This window comes from Lingula anatina, chromosome 8, assembly GCF_051362555.1.
Source record: "Lingula anatina isolate TDL-2025a chromosome 8, LinAna3.0, whole genome shotgun sequence".
NCBI lineage: Eukaryota > Metazoa > Brachiopoda > Lingulata > Lingulida > Lingulidae > Lingula > Lingula anatina.
In genome coordinates, this window is record NC_141774.1 from 17,570,679 (window position 1) to 17,590,541 (window position 19,863).

At 37.7% G+C, this 19,863-nt stretch overlaps 1 protein-coding gene across 19 annotated transcripts in view; it reads left to right on the forward strand.

Annotated features, from left to right (window-relative positions):
• LOC106158743 (uncharacterized) overlaps positions 1 to 19,863 on the forward strand; it is a 72,958-nt gene that overhangs the window by 5,742 nt on the left and 47,353 nt on the right. For 12 of the 19 annotated variants that reach the window (XM_087019252.1, XM_087019236.1, XM_087019238.1 and 9 more), the window contains exons 5-22: positions 8,183 to 8,299; positions 8,648 to 8,795; positions 9,284 to 9,951; positions 11,044 to 11,175; positions 11,886 to 12,071; positions 12,506 to 12,688; positions 13,444 to 13,632; positions 13,989 to 14,177; positions 14,481 to 14,669; positions 15,019 to 15,207; positions 15,728 to 15,916; positions 16,186 to 16,374; positions 16,680 to 16,868; positions 17,134 to 17,322; positions 17,686 to 17,871; positions 18,139 to 18,330; positions 19,000 to 19,188; positions 19,392 to 19,580. In XM_087019252.1, the coding sequence (XP_086875378.1) occupies positions 8,183 to 8,299; positions 8,648 to 8,795; positions 9,284 to 9,951; positions 11,044 to 11,175; positions 11,886 to 12,071; positions 12,506 to 12,688; positions 13,444 to 13,632; positions 13,989 to 14,177; positions 14,481 to 14,669; positions 15,019 to 15,207; positions 15,728 to 15,916; positions 16,186 to 16,374; positions 16,680 to 16,868; positions 17,134 to 17,322; positions 17,686 to 17,871; positions 18,139 to 18,330; positions 19,000 to 19,188; positions 19,392 to 19,580 (3,702 nt within the window). The remainder of the gene's footprint in view (positions 1 to 8,182; positions 8,300 to 8,647; positions 8,796 to 9,283; positions 9,952 to 11,043; positions 11,176 to 11,885; positions 12,072 to 12,505; positions 12,689 to 13,443; positions 13,633 to 13,988; positions 14,178 to 14,480; positions 14,670 to 15,018; positions 15,208 to 15,727; positions 15,917 to 16,185; positions 16,375 to 16,679; positions 16,869 to 17,133; positions 17,323 to 17,685; positions 17,872 to 18,138; positions 18,331 to 18,999; positions 19,189 to 19,391; positions 19,581 to 19,863) is intronic. The other 7 variants (XM_087019242.1, XM_087019241.1, XM_087019240.1 and 4 more) reach the window with 7 other exon arrangements.

Below are 19,863 nucleotides of genomic sequence, written 5' to 3' on the forward strand. Positions count from 1 at the left end.
AAAAAAAAAGAAACAACAACAAAGAATAAAAATGTCCAACTGCACCATACTTATACTTCACAGCGAAAATGGTCTTATTTTTGTTTCAATACTTTCAAATTTGGCGAATTATCCGCTTAATTATCCGCTTATTCTTATATTCACAAAGTAGCAAGACGTAGTGTTTACAACGCGTTGCGAAAAACGAAAGCTTGTCAATATACCATATAATACCAGCAGCTTCAAGTTAGGTGCATATCTTACAGAATTTGCATTTCAGCCAAACTTTTTATTTGTAAGAAAAATAGAGAAATGGTTACTGATTATGTTTGAGCAGCGCATTTGCTGTGCCACTGTTTGGCATGCATATTCAAATAAGGGTACTGTTTTTTTTCTTTTTTCAATTTATCATACGCACGTTAGGAAGAATTTGTGCTCTCTATACAAAACTGTTCAGATAAAAATTCTCTTCAAATAATAACAAAATAATATAATGCATATAGAATACTATTAACTTTTAAAATGTTTTCACGTTCGCCCGTCTAGCATTTATTATTTTTTCATATAATAAAGCAATAAGTTTTTCTTATTCAGTTAGGAACTATATAATTTTAATTCATTTGTACTAGGTAACACGATGACGTAAACTCACCCTTCAAAAGGAAACGGCTCAATGTATGCTAATTAATGATAATGTATGTTTACTATGCCCAACAATCAGATAGGGGGAGCTGTTTGCTTCTTGATGGCCAAGATAAAAGCAACAAATCACAGTTATTAGCGGCGAGCAATAAACCACTGACCGGTGTTTTACATTCTGAAAGACTACTTAGGTGGTATGAATGAAATTGAAATTTAAGTGCTTATTTGCCGGCAAAAAATATTGCATTTTAAACATTGACAAGCTGGTTAACATCAGATATGAGCATTATTTTTATTTTTCATGATTGCTCTTTACGGAAAGGCAATATTAATTTTGATACTGTAGTCATTGATTCAAAACTGTGAATTTTAATCTATAGTTCGGGAATTGTGGCTTTCAACAATATATTTTAATGTAGTTGACTGGATTCTTGTAACAAACTATTATTCTAAACTGTTTACCGAAAAATACGAGACTATTTATAAAAGGAATTTAGACAGACGGACAAAAGTTATAAAACCCTCTGATAAACAGAAATTTCTACAAAGTAACGGAAATAAGGTTATTAAAACAACAGTGTTTGCCGTTGCATTTTTAAGGTAAGGGAATGAAAAACAAATACTCATTTAATCAGTCGGATCCCTTTTCGCCAATAAAGCGTCTACGTCGTCTTTTAATGTTATTCCATTTTATTTCAGTTTTATCAAAATCATTATATATCATTATATTATAATAATATAAGTTGAATAAGGATGACAATATGGTTTTACTTAATTTTATCTTAATCTTAAAGAAAAAGGTAGAAAAAATAATTAAACAGGCTCACGTCATTTACTTTCATCATAAAAATGTCCTATTTCATATGAGTTTATTATAATTGTCAGACATTTAATTCTTTGCTCTTGGAAAAATTATACAGCTAAAAACAAAATGGTGTTAATTTCTTTTTGAAAAAAAGATAAAGAGAAGAAATAAATTTTCAGAAAATCAACCTATATAGCCTGTTCTCGGAAAAAGCACACGGGGAACCGGAATAGGACTTATTCCTGGCTGGTTCACTGTGCTATCTTAGCAATCGAATATGACAGTGCCATTAACAATAGGTGCATTGTTAACAAAGCAAAGACTCTGTTATCGAAAATCATCTTAAAACGCGGTGCCGATAATGCGTTATCAGTCGCCTCTTCCAGTTCCTGTGTTCGGCGGTTACGTCTTATGTCCGGTCTTGAACAGCGCTAGGCATGATGGGACAGAGACAGGAAGAGAGAGAGAGATGCGATCAGTACTTTGAACTTGAGGGTGACTTCCGACCAAGTCCATGTTTAGCGATAGAACGATATGTATAGAAAGCGATAAACGAAACATCTTGATGTTATCTTTTTTCTTTAGTACTTCTTTTCACGAAAGATGCCAGGGTGACCAGAATGTTTTCATGCTTTAAGATGTAAGAATTGGAATAATAATCAAGTTATCAATCATATACCTTTTACATCTGTCAAGAAAGACAAAAACCGAGTTACTTAAAATCTGAAAAAATTCCGACAATAAAAATTCCATCTCGTTATCGCGTTGCAGAATCGTGTTATTGCCAAGAGCGTTTTCTTTGCAAAAGGATTGGTAATATCTCCCCACAGATTGTATCGGAATCGGTGTTATTTTTATAGTCTTCTTATTAAGATAGCCTTGCTTTAGACGTTCCTTTTAATTATTTATTTTCAAAATTGATGAAGTACACTTTGACATGAACACAACATCCTCTTCCGTTTGATAAATCTACAGCGCAACGATACCACGTAATACATCATAATAATTAGCCACCCAAAAGCAAGAACAGGATCCTCATTGTGGTTGTGTGGTAAATCTTGTTTATATCCGCTGATTCATGTCATTTTATCTGTTTGAGAAGCAAAATGGCGCTTGGATCTTTCACTCCAGATGATGGCTAATAATAATATTATTTTAATCGCAAAGAATAATCATTATCTTGACCTGCATTCCCTTTAAATATTTTATCTAATTACAACCAAAAAGAAACTGTAAGAATATCATTATACTTGGGAATTTTCTACTGTGAACAGCATTACTATATCATGTCACTTAATAATGAAGAATTATGGAACCGTTTTTCGTGGACTAAAAGTAATAATTAGGATTGGGGCGAATGGAGGATGGAATCTTCATGATCCCACCCCTAATCTAATTGATATCCTGGTGGATCCTTCAAGTTCTCATACATTTGGTGAGAAAGAACCCGCGTCATCCACCGCAGAATTTCTAACACGCCAGACCGTTACAGTGCGTCCTCCAGAACGTGAGAAATCGGTACCTTGACAGGGTGGGAACGACGACCGTTAAACCCAAACCGTTAGAACTCGAAGATCCGTTAATTGGCGGGTCTCCCTTGTTTTATCTGCGACCGAGATCGCTGTCCGATACGGTGTCCACTCTCACCGAGATGAAGCTGATGATGATGATGGGGACCAGGATGGGACGTCTAGGGGCCATTTTGGTCACCGCGGCGTGAAAATATGGACTGCAAAGGATTATGGGAGTACCCTGAGTTTCAAAGGTCACACGCAAACCGCCTCTTTACTATAGTACTGGAAACGGTATGGGCATGCTGATAGTGGAGAGTAGAGCTTCTAATGACACCTGGAACCCAGGGTGCGTGATAGGATAGGAGGCGGGGTTCGGTATCAGAGGTCTGTATGCAAAATATAATTACAGCGATGGGGAGTGAGATACCGGCTGAAGATCAACGGAATGGCGGGTTCTCAAGGAAGGATAGTCGTCGCGTGAGGAGGGAGCTGTTCCCACACCTGGTGACCGCATTGCGATGGTATAAAGGCCGGGGTCTGGGACGCAGTGGTGTGAGTTGAGCTGTGGTCAGTTGGCCTGACTGGACACAGCAGTGGACAGCGTCTGTTGCTGAGGTAGTAGGAATGGTAGTAGTGATAGTGGACGCACAAATGGGCACACTGGCGGCTGATTGCAAGGCCACTGTGCAAGGCTACCCGAGAAGACATCGATGCGTATGCAGGGTGACTCAACCGGCAGGGCACTAAGCGTAACTTTGGCAACCGTTACCGCGACAACCGTTACGTAGGCAACCACGAAGTTGCGAAATGGGTGATATTTTGTGGTGGTTTTCGTCATTGCTGTTCCCTCCCCCAGAGGGCAATGACTTGCTCACTTCCACGCTATGACACGTAGATGAAACAAGCACTTGAAGAATAGCGCGCTGCAACAGGGAAAGATGAGATCCGAGGGAAAGAAAAACATGTCAAGTCTCCTGGTTTGGGAACCTGTTTCGCTCAGGTCAGGCTATGACAAACTGCCCTTTGCGAAGGTTTCCATCCCAGAGCTTGTTAAACCGTCACCAGCGTCACTCTCCGACCAGACTTAAACCAGCCGTGAAACATGGATACCAATACATTGTGCTGTTTAATTTACTTTCGATAAGATTTTATACAGAGGCAATGAGATCCTAGTGATGTCATACAAAGAAGACAGAGACGGGGTCCCTGTTTCTCAGCGTGCTTTTATATCTATATTGGTTGGATACTTTTAAAATTCTTTTTGCTTAATCTTGAAGTGGCTTGAACCAGGTGTTCATTTTACGCTTCATGCTGTCTTAAACATACATGCATTAATGACGTCTGGGGTACATTTTGGAAACACTTAACGTTGCAGAAAAGATGTCTTGACACTCACTTGAAGAAGAAGCACAGGTTAAGATTAGGGACTGTCTTGTGAAATTTCAGAAAAAAATCTCAAAAAAATGACAGCTTTATATACTTGAAGAAACGCATCGCAGTTGGCGTTTTCGCTGAGAGAGAGATGGGTCGGCTTTTGTTATTTTTTTAATAAACATATACGTCTCACAATTGAATTTCATGAAGGTTCGAGACCGGCACTATAAGACACTCAACGCACAATATATTCTTATCATCGTAATAGTTTTTTATATAAAAATATGTGAGCAGTATAAACTCCGTATGCGTGACGTGTGTCATAGAGAGACTAATGGTCTAACACGTAGTGATGCAGACCGGGGCTACAGCAGGCTAATTTTAAGTCTCTCCTGACGATTATGATTTAGGTTTTGTTGTACCTCAGTTGTTTTCTTGATGAATATTGGATTCAGACACCGTCGAATCTGGACGGCAGAGAGCATATAAAACACTCCTGGGCCGTTCCTGTTTAAAGTCAAACGCTGCCATTGATCAGGGTTTTTTTCTGTGCTTTTTGCAACATGTAAAAGTCATTTTAATTGGATAGATTATTTCATGTACAATATCTTGTGGAAATGTGATAAAAGTTTTGAGTTTTTTTTTCTTTTTTCATACGCGTTCGAATTAAGATATAGAATTTCATGATTACAGACGGAAAAATGATAAAACAACAGAATAGAAGTTAAAAGTATCCGTTATCTAACCCAGGGATGGCATCTCCCCTCATTGTCGCACTATCTCTGCAGGAAATCCACTCCCGTGTCTCAATTATCAACTAAATACCGGCCTTTATCTGACGCAGTGCCCGTTATGTTGGAGAATTAACGTACTTAGGGCCATCTTACCCGTCTCTCATCTGGAACGCCTTACGACAAGTGTATATCTGATTTGGCTGCGCCCCGTCATCCATCTTGTAAATTATACCCCTGGATTATATATAAACTGCAGATAAAGTTTGTTCTCTCTCTCTCTCCCTCTCCACTTGTATTAAGACTTATATTCACTATCATATTCCTTATTATTCCTTGCCGTTAAAGTTTGTTCTCTCTCTCTCGTCGTGCACTAAAAACTTATATTTAATATCATATTCCTTATTATTTCTTGATGACTTTCCCATCTTGCTTTCCCGTAGATTGTACGAAAATGAAAAATATGGTAAAAATTTTAAATCACAAAATTTTAAGGTGCTGCACTTACTTATTAAGCAAAAGTTCAAGCTAAAAGGTCTAAATTTTGTACAGTATTAGCTTGTCCAAGTATTTGTATCTTCATACTCTTATTTTAACCTGCATGTAAGTAAATACACAGTGCGAGTTTGTGATATTGGAATGTGTGACTCATTCAGGTGTCTTATACAAATAATAAATTATAATTGTAAACAAATAACTCTGGTATCTCCATGTTATTAATCTGTGGTGTGTTTGTGGCTAAATTAATGGGTGGGGGTGGTTGTACGTAAAATTGTATTAAGCATATAAAACAATATAGAATATACTGCAAGTCGCTCACTATTGTGTGTGTATGTATGTATGTATGTATGTAGATCCGTGTCAACGTTGCTAATGCAATTATTTCATCAATGATTTACAAGCATCAGATTCTTTATACAATATATAATGCAAAAGAAAAATTTGATGGTTTAAAGACACGGCATTTGAAGGACGGTTCGGTAAACATATACGTTCAAAGTCTGCTTTTGTCTCTTAATTAAAATGTACGACTGATTAAGTATTGCGTCTGTTAAAAAAGTTTGCAAAACAAATTCTACCACACGACTTTTACGTCTTTAACTTCGGTCTTTTCTTCGGATACCACGGCAGCAATTTAAATTAATCTCTAAAAATATTGTTGAGTTATAGAAACACATATGATGTAAATTTCACTCAAAAAAGTGGTCTAAACACAAGAAGCAATAAATGTATTTCTTAAATAACTCTGAATATTAAAAATATACTGTCAGTGAAGTTCCCAAAATGAACAATTTCTCTAATATATCATATCATATTTCTAACAACAGAAATACCCACACAATGTAACGCTAGTCAAAATGATACATATAATACGCACATTTAGGAAAATAGCTGCAGTTTCTTATACTGCAAATAAAAGACGCTAGCATGTTATATGGCTGTTAATTACACTTGTGTCGCTTTATCTCCTGTGCGGGGAAGGGAAAGATGAAAATTACGGTGGAATAGACCCTATCGTAATACAGAATCTACAGGTGTACAGATTATTTGATTGTAGTGTGGATAATTTCTCAGCATCCATCACTACAATCTACCAGGATGACAGGAATTTTTTTCCACTTGATATTCACGGCTATAATTCAGGTTATTATAGTATTGACTAGCCATGAAAAATGTTGTACTGTAACCACTTTAACTACTACTACTGCTGCTACTGCAATCTTTATCCCCGATAGTGTATATGTTACATATTCATCGCCTCAATAAATGTTATTCTACAACCACAATCACGAACGTTTCATGATAGAAGGCCCACTTTTTTTTAGAAAAAGGATCCCCTTTAAGAAATTGCTGGCTACATGCCTGAATGCAAACAGTTCAGATAAAATGAAGACTATGTCGAAATGTATAACCAGCAAAGATGAAGTAAATTTTAAGAAACAAACAACGCCGACCTCAGAAGCATATTTTATTTTTGATATATTTTTTGCTAATTATGTATAAGAGCCGTTCAGGGATGCAAAAGCTGTTGCTTAATAAAAAGATATTAAAATAAATCCGAAAAATTACAGTAATATCGTGGGGGCATTTCGAGGCTGTGAGCGCCCCCCCCCCCTCCCACGATACTAGTTTTTAATTTGTCTTGGGGATTTTAAGCGCTCTTTTCTCTTATCTACGGATCTAATTTATCGGTTGTATTTTACTAATGTGCGGTGTCCCGGCAAGTCCCCTGTTAGGAGTTAAGACCTTAGGTGCGTTTTCTATATTGATCAACTAAAATATAGATAAAAAAGAAAACGCCTCACCTTCGGCTTATCCGCCATCCTCAGGGACTCTTAAATAAATAAATAAATAAATAAAGGAATGACTTTTTAGGATACGTTAAGTAAATAGATGATCTGTATCGATGCATACTAAACTCAATTTATTAAACTTAAAAGATCAACACGGCGATTGTGGTAAATCGACAGAACGCATTTTAGTGACGTCATCGGTATAAGTAGCTAAGGTTTGATGAAACTGGCCCAAGTTTTTAATGGGGAAATAGACAGTTTTTTTGCAGGAATGCAAATTATATAACGCAATTAACATTTTTCTAGTTTCCTAAATTGTGTGGTTATAGTATTGGAATGTCCATCTTTGCGTTATGTGTATTGATGCTAGTAGGCCTACCATCTGTTGCTCTTCTGTGATGGGTTAGGCCCTACTTATAATTTTAGTTATGTAGTGTGATATTTTTCTGTTGGCCAATAAATGTGATGTGTTAATAAAGGTCTATCTAATGTGACTACAAAGTATGAATGTTTCTGCAAGCCCGCTTGTGATGTCAAGAAAATGATCGATTATACTATAGGCCTAATTATTACTTGTAATAATGTCTTCAACAATTTACGGTGCTACCGAGTTTCGAGTTTTAAATTTCCCATTAACAATCTACAGATTTACACACACAGTTTGGAGACTAATTTAATTATCATTTATCAAGTGAACGAAATTACATGAGGTCTTTGCAGTTTCTCTCTCTCTCTCTCTCTCTCTCTCTCTGTGTGTGTGTGTAGGGTCTAAAGATTACAAATTTTCGCCAATCTATTGAAAGACGACTTTTTTTAAAATAAATATTATTTTTCCTCTTTTAGTTGACAACTGTCAAGGGATCGTATGTCAAAATGGCGGCTCGTGCGTTCACCTTTTAAATGATCACGAGTGTCGATGTCTTCCTGGCTTCAGTGGAGAATTCTGCGAGATCAACCAAGGTGCGTACCAATTGTGGAATGTGTTAGGTGTGATAATGTTAACGCTGAACAATGTGCTTAAGCGGGCTTAAGGGAGATTGTGCTGCGTCAAACTGGCATACAGAGTCATCAACATAGTCTTGACTGTGTTGACTCTTTTCAAACACGTCCATTTATTGATGCTGCTGGAAGTGTAGAAGCAGACTGAGAAGAAGGGTAACATTTTTAGGGTTTGAAAAGGTTGTTTTATAAATATAGGACTGTGAAATAGCACATAACGTCGAAATATAAGCGATAACAGTAATACTAATAGCCCTACTAGTAACAGGAAGAAGAAATCCACAAGCAATTTTATTTTTTACATTCCAGCGGCTAGTGTATTTACACAGTGGAGTCAATGGGGCGATTGTTCGGTGACCTGTGGCTTCGGAACCCAGACAAGAAATCGGGCTTGTCCCGGAGGAGCTGGTGCTTGCGGTGAAGGGCCGCTAAGTGAGACCAGGTTCTGCTTTTTACAGTAAGTATCTGTGTCATTGCAGCTCTCTCCGTGGTGTTTTCAATGTAAGTTATGTTTGGTGGCTGTGATGAAGATTGTTCACCATTATAAATTAGTTCCTTAGCAGAGCGATAGGTGGCGCTGACGTAGGGACTTTCGTTTTGAGCTAATATTTTCGTGCTTGCAAAGACTTATATGTAAACAGCATGTTTTATTGTATTGACGTGGTTTTGATATCTTGTTGAGCACTTGCATTGGTAAGTGATTTGTTTATGAACCTGGAAATACAATGTAGACTTTAATTGAACATAAAAGGAATAGATTTTTTTTAAAGTAGAAAAGTAACTAAAATTACTTTTCTATTACAAGATCAACATTTTGATTAAGTCCAAAATTTACAATAAAGGTGAGCAATATTAATAAATTGTTATTATGGTACAACAGTAGTAAATTTACTAGGATGGTAGTAAAGCAAAGCAATATTTGCATGAAATATATATATTCTTCAGGTCCTGTACCACAGCTGGCTGGGCACAGTGGGGACAGTGGACAAGCTGCAGCGCCACCTGTGGTTCTGCAAACCGACAGCGAACGCGCACATGCCCGTCTCCAAACCCTACAGCAGCATGCCCCGGTTCCGCCACACAAACCCAGCAGTGTTTTCTTCCCCAGTGTTCCCTCAATGCTGGCTATGGCCAATGGAGCAGTTGGTCATCCTGCTCAGTGACCTGTGGTCAGGGTCAAGTGACAAGGACCAGGTTATGTGACAGTCCACCCCCATCCCCGGGGGGTCTTCCCTGTCAGGGACCGTCCACTGACTCCCTGATTTGTTTCTTACCCACGTGTCCTGTCAATGGCAACTGGGGACAGTGGGGGCAGTTTTCAACATGCACTGCGACGTGTGGCCCTACTGCGACACAGACACGCACACGTGTGTGTAACAATCCGCCTGCTCAGTTCGGTGGAGCTCCTTGTCCAGGACCAGCGTCAGAAACGGTGAACTGTAATTTTCAGGATTGTCCCACCAGTTCGTACGGACCTTGGGGCCAGTGGAGCGCATGTCCTGTAACGTGCGGCGGTGCACAGCAGTTGAGAACACGCGTGTGTAATGTTGTGAATGGTGTGCCCTGCCCAGGTTTGGCAACGGAGAGTCGCCCCTGTAATACGGATACATGTCGTAAGTGTTATTATATAATTTTGAAAAGTTATAGTATCCATATTCTTCAAACCTTTTGTGCCCTTCTTTCACCAATTGTTTCCTTTTTTTCTTCAAAAGGGTAGGTTCTTGGTTTCCAGTCATTTTATTTCATTGGTTTTTGAGGTACTATGGAAACTACTTGTTAATTTCATTTACCTTATAAAGTTATGGTTTCATTACGGTCACAATTATTCCTTGGTTAATTTTAACTTTCCTTGTATCATGTAAATTATTCAAAGTAATGAACTCTGTGTCAGAAAGAAAAAGAATGACATCCAAATTTTCAACCTTTTGAAAGTTTAAGTTACAACTGTTATATGCTGAAAGATAATAGAAAAAGAAAAAAATTATTGACACATAGTTCATTCACCTCTCTTTATGAAGTTTCCAAGGAAATTGTATGCTAAGAAGGCACAATATCCTAGGAAAATATAATTTTCTTGGTGACAATTTATATCCTTCCCTTTCCTATATTTCCTCTGAAACCCATGCAGGACAGCTAGTTATTTCACTGTGTGAAAATTTATTTAAGAAAGAGAAGTACCTAGCTGTTCTTAAAAAGGGCCTATATCCTGGAGGGTTTCTGGCTAATTTGGACTGAAAAATCTCTAATTTCTTTGGAAAATCCTCACTACCTGTTATCAGTGCTGGTGGCAAATCTGTTCATCAGTTGTTTGAAACCAATTGTTTAAAGGCACATAATAATTAAGCTACAAATATTTATAATAACAAAATAAGTTTGTCTGCACTGATGGCAGATCTGTTCATCAATTGTTTTAAACCAATCGTTTAAAGGCACAGAATGACTACAGACTTTTATCAAAACAAGAGTTTTTTTTTTTTTTTTTGAAAATTTGCACACTTTTCCTTTATCCCCATTGAATGCAATATCCAAAACCACTGCTGAAATTTCCAGGATTTTTTTAATATGAAGATTCAAATTGTATGCCTTTAAATCAAAAGACCCCCCCCCCCTTCACTAGGTACAGGCCTGATGTTTTTTCTTCCTCTCTCTCTCTTTCACTCTCTCCATCCCACTCCCCAACCTTAACCTGTATTTCTTCCTAACAGCTGTGAGGGACCCCTGTATCAACATTGTTTGTTTCAACGGTGGCTCCTGCCGTGAGGAGAACTCGCGGTTGTACTGTGTATGTCCGCCAGAGTACACTGGTTTACATTGTACGACCAGAATACAAGTGACAGGTAGGTGTAGACACTATACCAGCTCCAAACTCTGGGGTGGCCAGGGTTTAGCTAGGGGGAGGGAAAAGGCAAAGGGTTGTCCTTTAGAATTTTACCTCATTTTATATGGAAAAATAGAAGATGATGGATGAGGACAATCTTACAGTAATTTGAAATTATTATAAGGGACAAGGGAAGGAGATGACTTGGTTTTTGTCTATTTTTGATTGTTATGCTTTTTTTTCTTTCAATGGGGGGGGGGGGGGGGGCATGGATTGAAATGATCTTAAATCACTTTTCTGTGAAAGATTCATTCTTCAGGAGTTTAAAGGTAAATGAAAAACAGACTTTTCATCTGAGAATAAATCCACTCTAGGGTGCATTTTCTCATTTTGAACGAACATCTTGGTAATAATACATTCTTGATTACATATATGAATTAACAAAGTTCACTGAGAGGTATGAATAGAAAAAAATTACTGGATTTGTTGGAGAGGTTGGATTCAAAGTCATGCAGATAAGTCAAATTTATGACCACAGGCTGTCTGAAGGACAAGTGGTCATAAAGTAAGTGTCAAACCCTGTGCAGATGAAATGCATACAGATTCATTGACAAACAGTTGAACTCCTGAATATATATAGGTCTTGAAATGTAGGAAAATAAATTTGCCCCTTTTCACATTTTAACTACAATATTGCATAATTTTATTATGTCTACATCCTGCTTGCAGCTGTGTGCAGACAGACCCCAACTGTCACAGGAGCCACATTTGTGCCGCAGCAGCCACAGTACGCAGAAGGCAGCGTGCTGACATACACATGTAGCACTGGCTTTCAGCGGACGGCTGGGAGCACTACTGCCACCTGTCAGGGAGGGGGCTTTGTGTGGGGTACAGGCGGTGCCTTGGTCTGCACAAGTAAGTGGTCCTTTATTATTTTGTGAATATTCTAATTATTCTAATTGTATTAGTGGTGGATTTACAGAGAGCACTGCTGACGATGGATGATTTTTGCTACCTTAAAAATTTTTCGCATTTGGATTATTATGGTAAAATTTGTCTTACACTGAATATTACCCTTACTGAATATTACCCTAACTTTGTATACACAATGTATTTTTATTTTAATTTTTAAAGTTAATTTTGATTAATATGTAATTTTGATTTTGATTTGATATTTACAATTTTATTCCTGTGTCTAAGAGTGTGTTTTCTTTTTGGGTGAGTTTTATTCTACAAATAGGGAGAGAGTCTAGCGTCCTCAACTCCACCCCCCCCCCCCCCCCCACCCCACAAACCCACCCTGTGGTATCCACCTACGTAATCACACCATAATTGTTAATTTTTTCCAGGAACCTGCCCTGCTCCAGTTGTCCCCGGGGCGACCTTCACCCCAGCAGCGGGACCCTACCTCCAGGGAGTAACAATAACGGCAGCATGTGGCATAGGATTTCTCCGTAGGTCTGGCTCCACCACAGCCACTTGTACCAATGGCTCATTTCAGTGGGGAACTGGGGGTGTACTGGTGTGTACAGGTAAGACAGGGGACAGACAGCCTTGTTACCATGGTGATCTTATATCAGACATGAGCTTTTTTTCTGGGGAAGCGCAGAATTCCAGGTTTTTTAAATGTAATTCTGATGGTTCCTGAGATTCGTCAAGATCTTGTGATAAATGCACCATGATAAATGTTCAGAGTTTTTTTTTTGTTTGTTTTTTTTTTTTTTTTTGAAACCTAGGCTCATGTCTGTTATATGCAAGGCATGAGATTTGGAGTTATCAGGATCATAGAATGAGAAAACCCATGGGGTGGGACTAAGTAGACGTAAACAGTGTACAGTAAAGGAAGGCTGTTTGTAGGCCTACTGTATTCCCTGTGGTGCTCAACCAAAAGCTGACTGATGGGAAAAAAAAGATGATGATGAAAGGAAAATACCCCCCCTCCAAAATAAGAAAAAAAAAAGTTTCCAAAAACTTCCTCATATAAAAATTTTGGAGGCAGGGTGGCAACATTTATAGGGGTACCGATACATGTTCTTAAGATATTTCATAGAAATGCCTCTTCCCATTTATCATTATTATAAAAATATGTTAAATCTACAAATAAATATTGGCTTTTGCAAGCTTTTGTGTGTGAACTTACATGGGGTTACATTATATATTATCTATTCATAATATAATATAATATAATATAATATAATATAATGTAATATAATATAATATAATATAATATAATATTCCAGTTAACAGAATACACAATTAAAAATATATGATAACTCAAATATTACAGCATCATGTGGGACTCCCCCAAGTGTGACAGGAGCAACATTTTCGCCAGCTGTAGGTCCTTGGGTAGAGGGCGCTGTAGTGACTTACAGTTGTAACGCTGGTTTAATACAAGCTAATGGTACTAGCACCACTGCTACTTGTACCAATGGTGCTTTTCAGTGGGGCACCGGTGGTGCTCTGGTTTGTCAAGGTGATTAATATGATCTTGCATGCAATCAAATGCATATTTAAATAAAATATCTTTCTTAGGTATATAACTGAATTAAACTTGAGCCTTTACACATGCATATTAATTGCTCATTATTATCATTATTATTCATTTACTAAATCAGTATAAAGTGCTTACGGTACTTTATTAATTTTTTTCAGACTGATAACTTAAGCATACATAGATATCTGCTTTAACTTAAGGCTTGAGTCTTGTTTAACTCATAATTCATTGTGGTACTTCTATAACCAGTGTTTACAATGTTGATATGACGATGATTTTTATCTATATAAATGTATGACTGCATCTGTTAGCATGGATAATTCCTAATTTAACAGCATCATGTGGGACTCCCCCAAGTGTGACAGGAGCGACATTTTCACCAGCTGTAGGTCCTTGGGTAGAGGGCGCTGTAGTCACTTACAGTTGTAACGTTGGTTTAATACAAGCTAATGGTACAAGCACCACTGCTACTTGTACCAATGGTGCTTTTCAATGGGGCACCGGTGGTGCTCTAGTTTGTCAAGGTGATTAATCTATTGTTTATTATCTTGGTGAAATAATGGAGTGTTTGATTTAGTATTTTATAAACTCTAATAATTTATTTATAACTCTGCTTGCCAGGGTTGATGAACATTAACTGCTTTGGCTTTGTTTATACATGTACTCATTTGAAGCTTTGAGATGTCACTGACACGTGTTAGTATCACTGACAGGTATTTTACATGGACAATTATTTTTTTTTCTTCTCCTATGAGCCAAAGGAAAAAAAATCACCTATTTTTATATTTATGTAGCATAACTAAGACCAATTGTTCATTTATCTTAAGCTCCTTGTTCTGCCCCGCCCTCCATCACTGGAGCCTCTTTCTCACCAGCTGTTGGCCCATATCTAGAGGGAGCCACAGTCACATATACATGTACTGGTGGTCTTGTTCAAGCCAGCGGCACCAGTCGTACAGTGAGATGTACTGGTGGTGCCTTTTTATGGGTAGGAGGGGCTGCACTAACTTGTCAAGGTAAAAAGAATACATGCCAGAAGATATATAATATTTGGATGTAATGGCATGGTTATAAAGGCAGTTAAATTTTCCACATTTGTATTGGATTTATAAACATTAAGAAGGTTAAACTTTTGCTTCATGATGTAACTTAAAATAAATATGTAACCTAGGTGTTGAAAGGGTTCATCAGAAGCTTTTAAATAAAAATCTAGATTTTTTTTCGCGTTTTAGCTGCATTGTTTATATATATAATGTTTACATCACTATTACATGCATTGTATTTTATGTTGAACCAAAAAAAAAAAAGTAATGCATTTTTATTTATATGTAGCATAATAAAGAAAATTTGTTCATTTACCTTAAGCTACCTGCTCTGCCCCGCCCTCTGTCACTGGAGCCTCTTTCTCACCAACTGTTGGCCCATATGTAGAGGGAGCTACAGTCACATATACATGTACTGGTGGTCTTGTACAAGCCAGCGGCACCAGTCGTACAGCAAGGTGTACTGGTGGCGCCTTCTTGTGGGTAGGAGGGACTGCACTGAATTGTCAAGGTAAACAGAATGCAGGCTGGAAGATATGTAATTACCTCTGCTAAGGAGGTTATGTTTTTGGTTCCGTTAGTTTGTCTGTCTGTCTCTCTGTCTGTTAGCAACATTACAAAAAAGTTATGGACCAATTTTGATGAAATTTTCAGGAACTGTCAGAACTGGGCCAAGGAACAGATGATTAGTTTTTGGTGGTGATCCGAATCATTAATCAATCAATAATCAATAATCATAAATCAAAAAACTAAATCATTATAGAATGAAAATTTAGGGGTGAAACGGCATTGGAAGGAGACTTTGCTGCCTTGGCAGAGGTCTGCGCTCTTGGAGTGCTTTTCTAGTATTTATCATGTTTTAGTATGGCTAGTAAAGTGTAATAGCATATGGTCATAAAGGCAGTTAAATTTTCAACATTTGTATTGGATTTATAAACATTAAGAAGATCAAACTTTTCCTTCATGATGTAACTTATATAAGTAATAAAGAAGATGGATCACCCTAAAGAGTAACAATTTTCATTTTTCAGCATCATGTGGGACTCCCCCAAGTGTGACAGGAGCAACATTTTCACCAGCTGTAGGTCCCTGGTTAGAGGGTGCTGTAGTCACTTACAGTTGTAACGCTGGTTTAATACAAGCTAATGGTACTAGCACCACTGCTACTTGTACCAATGGTGCTTTTCAGTGGGGCACCGGTGGTGCTCTGGTTTGTCAAGGTGATTGATTTTAAATAATCTTAAGCTTAGTATGAAGAGATATATATATCTGCCTATGTAAGCTAGAATTTAATTAGGTGCTCTGCATGTAACAAAATACAACTAAATACATGTATATGTACAGGTTTTTTATTAAGTCAAAAAAAATAGATTTAAAATTTCTAATTTTTAAGGTAAAATTTGTCTTCTTATTTATGAGCTTATGTAATCTTCCAGACTATCAGTACTTAATCATGATTTACAGTAAGCTTTTTTTTTTATATTTTCAGCTACATGCTCAGCCCCATCCTCCGTCACTGGAGCCTCTTTCTCACCAACTGTTGGCCCATATCTAGAGGGAGCCACAGTCACATATACATGTACTGGTGGTCTTGTTCAAGCCAGCGGCACCAGTCGTACAGCGAGGTGTACTGGTGGCGCCTTCTTGTGGGTAGGAGGGGCCGCACTAACTTGTCAAGGTTGGTAACTTGACAGTAAAGAAATAAGTAGTTAGAAAAGTAATGATCTGTTTTGTGTTCAAATAATGGCAGTGCAAACCTATGGTCTTTGCAGGTAAATTTATTTCAGTGTATGTGTAATTGGACAAAAAATAATGCATCAGGGTAGTAGAAAATCAACTAATTTTAAAATTAATTAGTTTTGTCAATTTTGATATCAATATATTTTTTATACCGTAATTTAATTCTGAGGTGACAGTTACATGCCTTTCTTAAAGAGATTTTACCAATCATTAATTTTCAATTTAAAAAAATCCATTTTTCAGCAACCTGTGCAGCAGCTCCTGTGGTTGCTGGGGCAACCCCATCCCCAGCGTCAGGCCCATATGTAGATGGCGCCAGGGTCACATATAGATGTAACAGTGGTTTGATCCAAGTCAGTGGTACCAGTAATACTGCTACCTGCACCAATGGGGTATTCCAGTGGGGCACTGGTGGTGCTTTTGTGTGTCAAGGTGATTATTCAGAGAATTAATCAGTCGCAAAATATATATTTTTAGACTTTACAATAATGTTGAAAGCAAATTAATTGGGATTTCAAACTTTTTTTAAGCTGTATTTTGTAAGTCATTATTTTGACACTTATAGAATAAATAGATGCATATATTTTTAGATATTTTTTCTAAAAAAATATTCACCAACTACTATGCATACATAGCTCATTCCTTATGAGCTTAAGAGTCTGAACAATTTTTGTAAAATAAACATCCTCACTTTCAGCCACATGTCAGAACCCTCTGGCTGTCAGTGGAGCTACCTTCACGCCATCTACAGGACCCTACAGTGAGGGTTCCGTTATCACGTACTCCTGTAATGGAGGCTTCGTCCAGACCAACGGCACCAGTACTACTGCAAGGTGCACCAATGGCATTTTTGTTTGGGGCACAGGTGGTGCCATCTCTTGTAGAGGTAAGTTGAAAGTTGAGGAACTCCTTCAGTCAGTTTTTCCTTGGATTGAATAGCCAAAGCACTGGGACTAGTGTTTGTTCAGTTTTTCTTCTTTCCCTTTTTTTCTTGACTAAATTTGATGGACCAGAAATTGTTCCCAGAATATCTATTTACTAGTACATTGCAAAGTTGTGTTATGTTATAATGAAGTGTCTATCTTCAGACTGACACTTCAGAAGTTCGCGTGTTTATAAATATGCAGTAAGACAATGAAGCTGTGTCATTTTGTGTGAGCGTATGAGTGCGTGAGTATGTGTGTGTGTTTCTGTGTCTGTCAAACAAAAGGTGGTCAAAAACCATTATAATATTTGTCCCCCCCCCCAGGTATCTGCCCCAGTCCTCCCAGTGTAAACGGAGCAGCTTTCAGTCCCCTGAAGCAACAGTACACAGAGGGCGATGTCCTGACCTATGTCTGCTCGTCAGGATTCACTCCAACGTCTGGCAGCAATAGAGCCACGTGTACAAACTCTGCCTTTGCTTGGGGTGCTGATGGCGCCCTCTTCTGTGCAGGTAAGCCGAAGATGATGATGATGATGATGATAACATTTTTACAGCACTTGCTTTTTAACAACTGACTGCTTTATTGTTTCTCTAACATAATCATCATCATCATTATAATAATAATAATAATAATAATAATAATAATAATAATAATAATAATAATAATAATAATAACAACAACAACTAATATGGATGAATAGCTACATGAGTGGAAAAATGTAATTTGCTCTTGTTTTAATAAAAAAGTAACTTTTCAAATTAATGAACCACTTCCAGCCAACTGTCCTAGCCCTCCTACCATTCAGGGAGCATCCATTACTACAAATTCAGCAACATTCACTGAGGGAGCAGTTGTTGATTACACGTGTAACTCTCCTGGCTTTGTACAGGTGAACGGCACTAGTTCTCGTGCCACGTGTTCTAACAGTACCTTTATCTGGGGAGCTGGAGGCCCCATTGAGTGCCAAGGTGTGTTAGAGTATTAGGGTAGTTTAACTTTGACTGAGGAAATCCTGGGTATGTGTTTTAAATTGCATATGCTTGCATGTGTGCTTGTTTGTTTGTGTGTGTGTGTGTGTGTGTGTGTGTGTGTGTGTGCATTCATATTAATAAACACATGAAACAGAGAGAGAGAGAGGAAAAAAGACTGAGATAGAGTGAGAGAAAGAGATAATTAAAAAAGTGAATTAAAACCATGTGTGTTTTGACAATTAATTTAAAAGTAAACTAGTCAAAGCATGAGCTGAAAAAGGTGCATTTGTATGCATAATCAAAATTTTGTCTTGATTATCATATAATTAATACAAAAACCTAACTGTAACAGAAGAATAACTTCTTTTTTAATGTGCTATGTAGTTATTAATGCTTTAAGTAACACTTTAAGCAGCATGTAAAATAACTTGATCTCTGTACATGAAGTAGTAGCTGGTAATGAATATTTACACATTGTTCCATATAATAACCATATTCAGTGTGGTATTTTAGGACTTATTTCACTTCTTTGGGGCAAGCTACAAGAAAGAATGAAGCCTCTTCCCTCAGGCCCTTTTATGTGACTTTTTTTTGATTAATTTTAACATGATATGGTTCAGACAGTGCAATATAATATTTATAAACTATTAAATTTTTGTGCCGCAGCAACTTGCTTGACAGCGCCAGTGGTTGCCGGGGCCACCGTCACCCCGGCACAAGGGTCTTATGTCGAGGGAAGTGTACTGACATATGCCTGTAACAGCAACTACCGACAGGTCACCGGAACCAGCACCACCGCTAGATGCACCAATGGTGTCTTTGTCTGGGGAACTGGTGGTGCCACCAGGTGTCAAGGTACGGGATTACACTCTTTGCTTTTTCCTTTTTATTTCAATATCTGATTGTCTGTAATTATAACTTTTTGGTGATTCTTCATTTTAGGTAGTGCAAACGCCATTTTCATTAAGGCCACTGTCTGTTTTTTTACCACTAGATATTATAATCATGCTATAATTTCTTTTAGCTGAAATGTTTTTACATTATCATGATTTTTTTAGCTTTATGTCAGAGCCCACCAGAGGTGGTTAATGCAGGGTTTGTCACTCAGGCCTCAGGACCTTTCATAGAGGGCGACACTGTGACATACGCTTGCACCACTGGGTTTGTCCAGACCAGTGGCTCGGCTTCGGTCAGATGCACTAATGGCACATTTGACTGGGGTGTGGTCGGGAGCATGGTGTGCCAAGGTTAACATTGATTTTGAATTATCTTTAAATTTTAATTTTTTTTTCTCATGTGATTACTTACTAATGCCTGTCTGTGGTCATGCATATTAAAATGTTTAGAAGTATTGAGCTTTTTAACCTAATGGTTGCAATAAAATGTTCATGCTTAATTTTGTTATTATTACAAACTATATTAACCCAGAAAGATGTTAAACTTGAATTAATCACAAGTTGCATTAAATGATTTAAAACTGAAAAACAATAACAGCAGCCTACAAAAGAACATAAAGCAGCCTAAAATAGC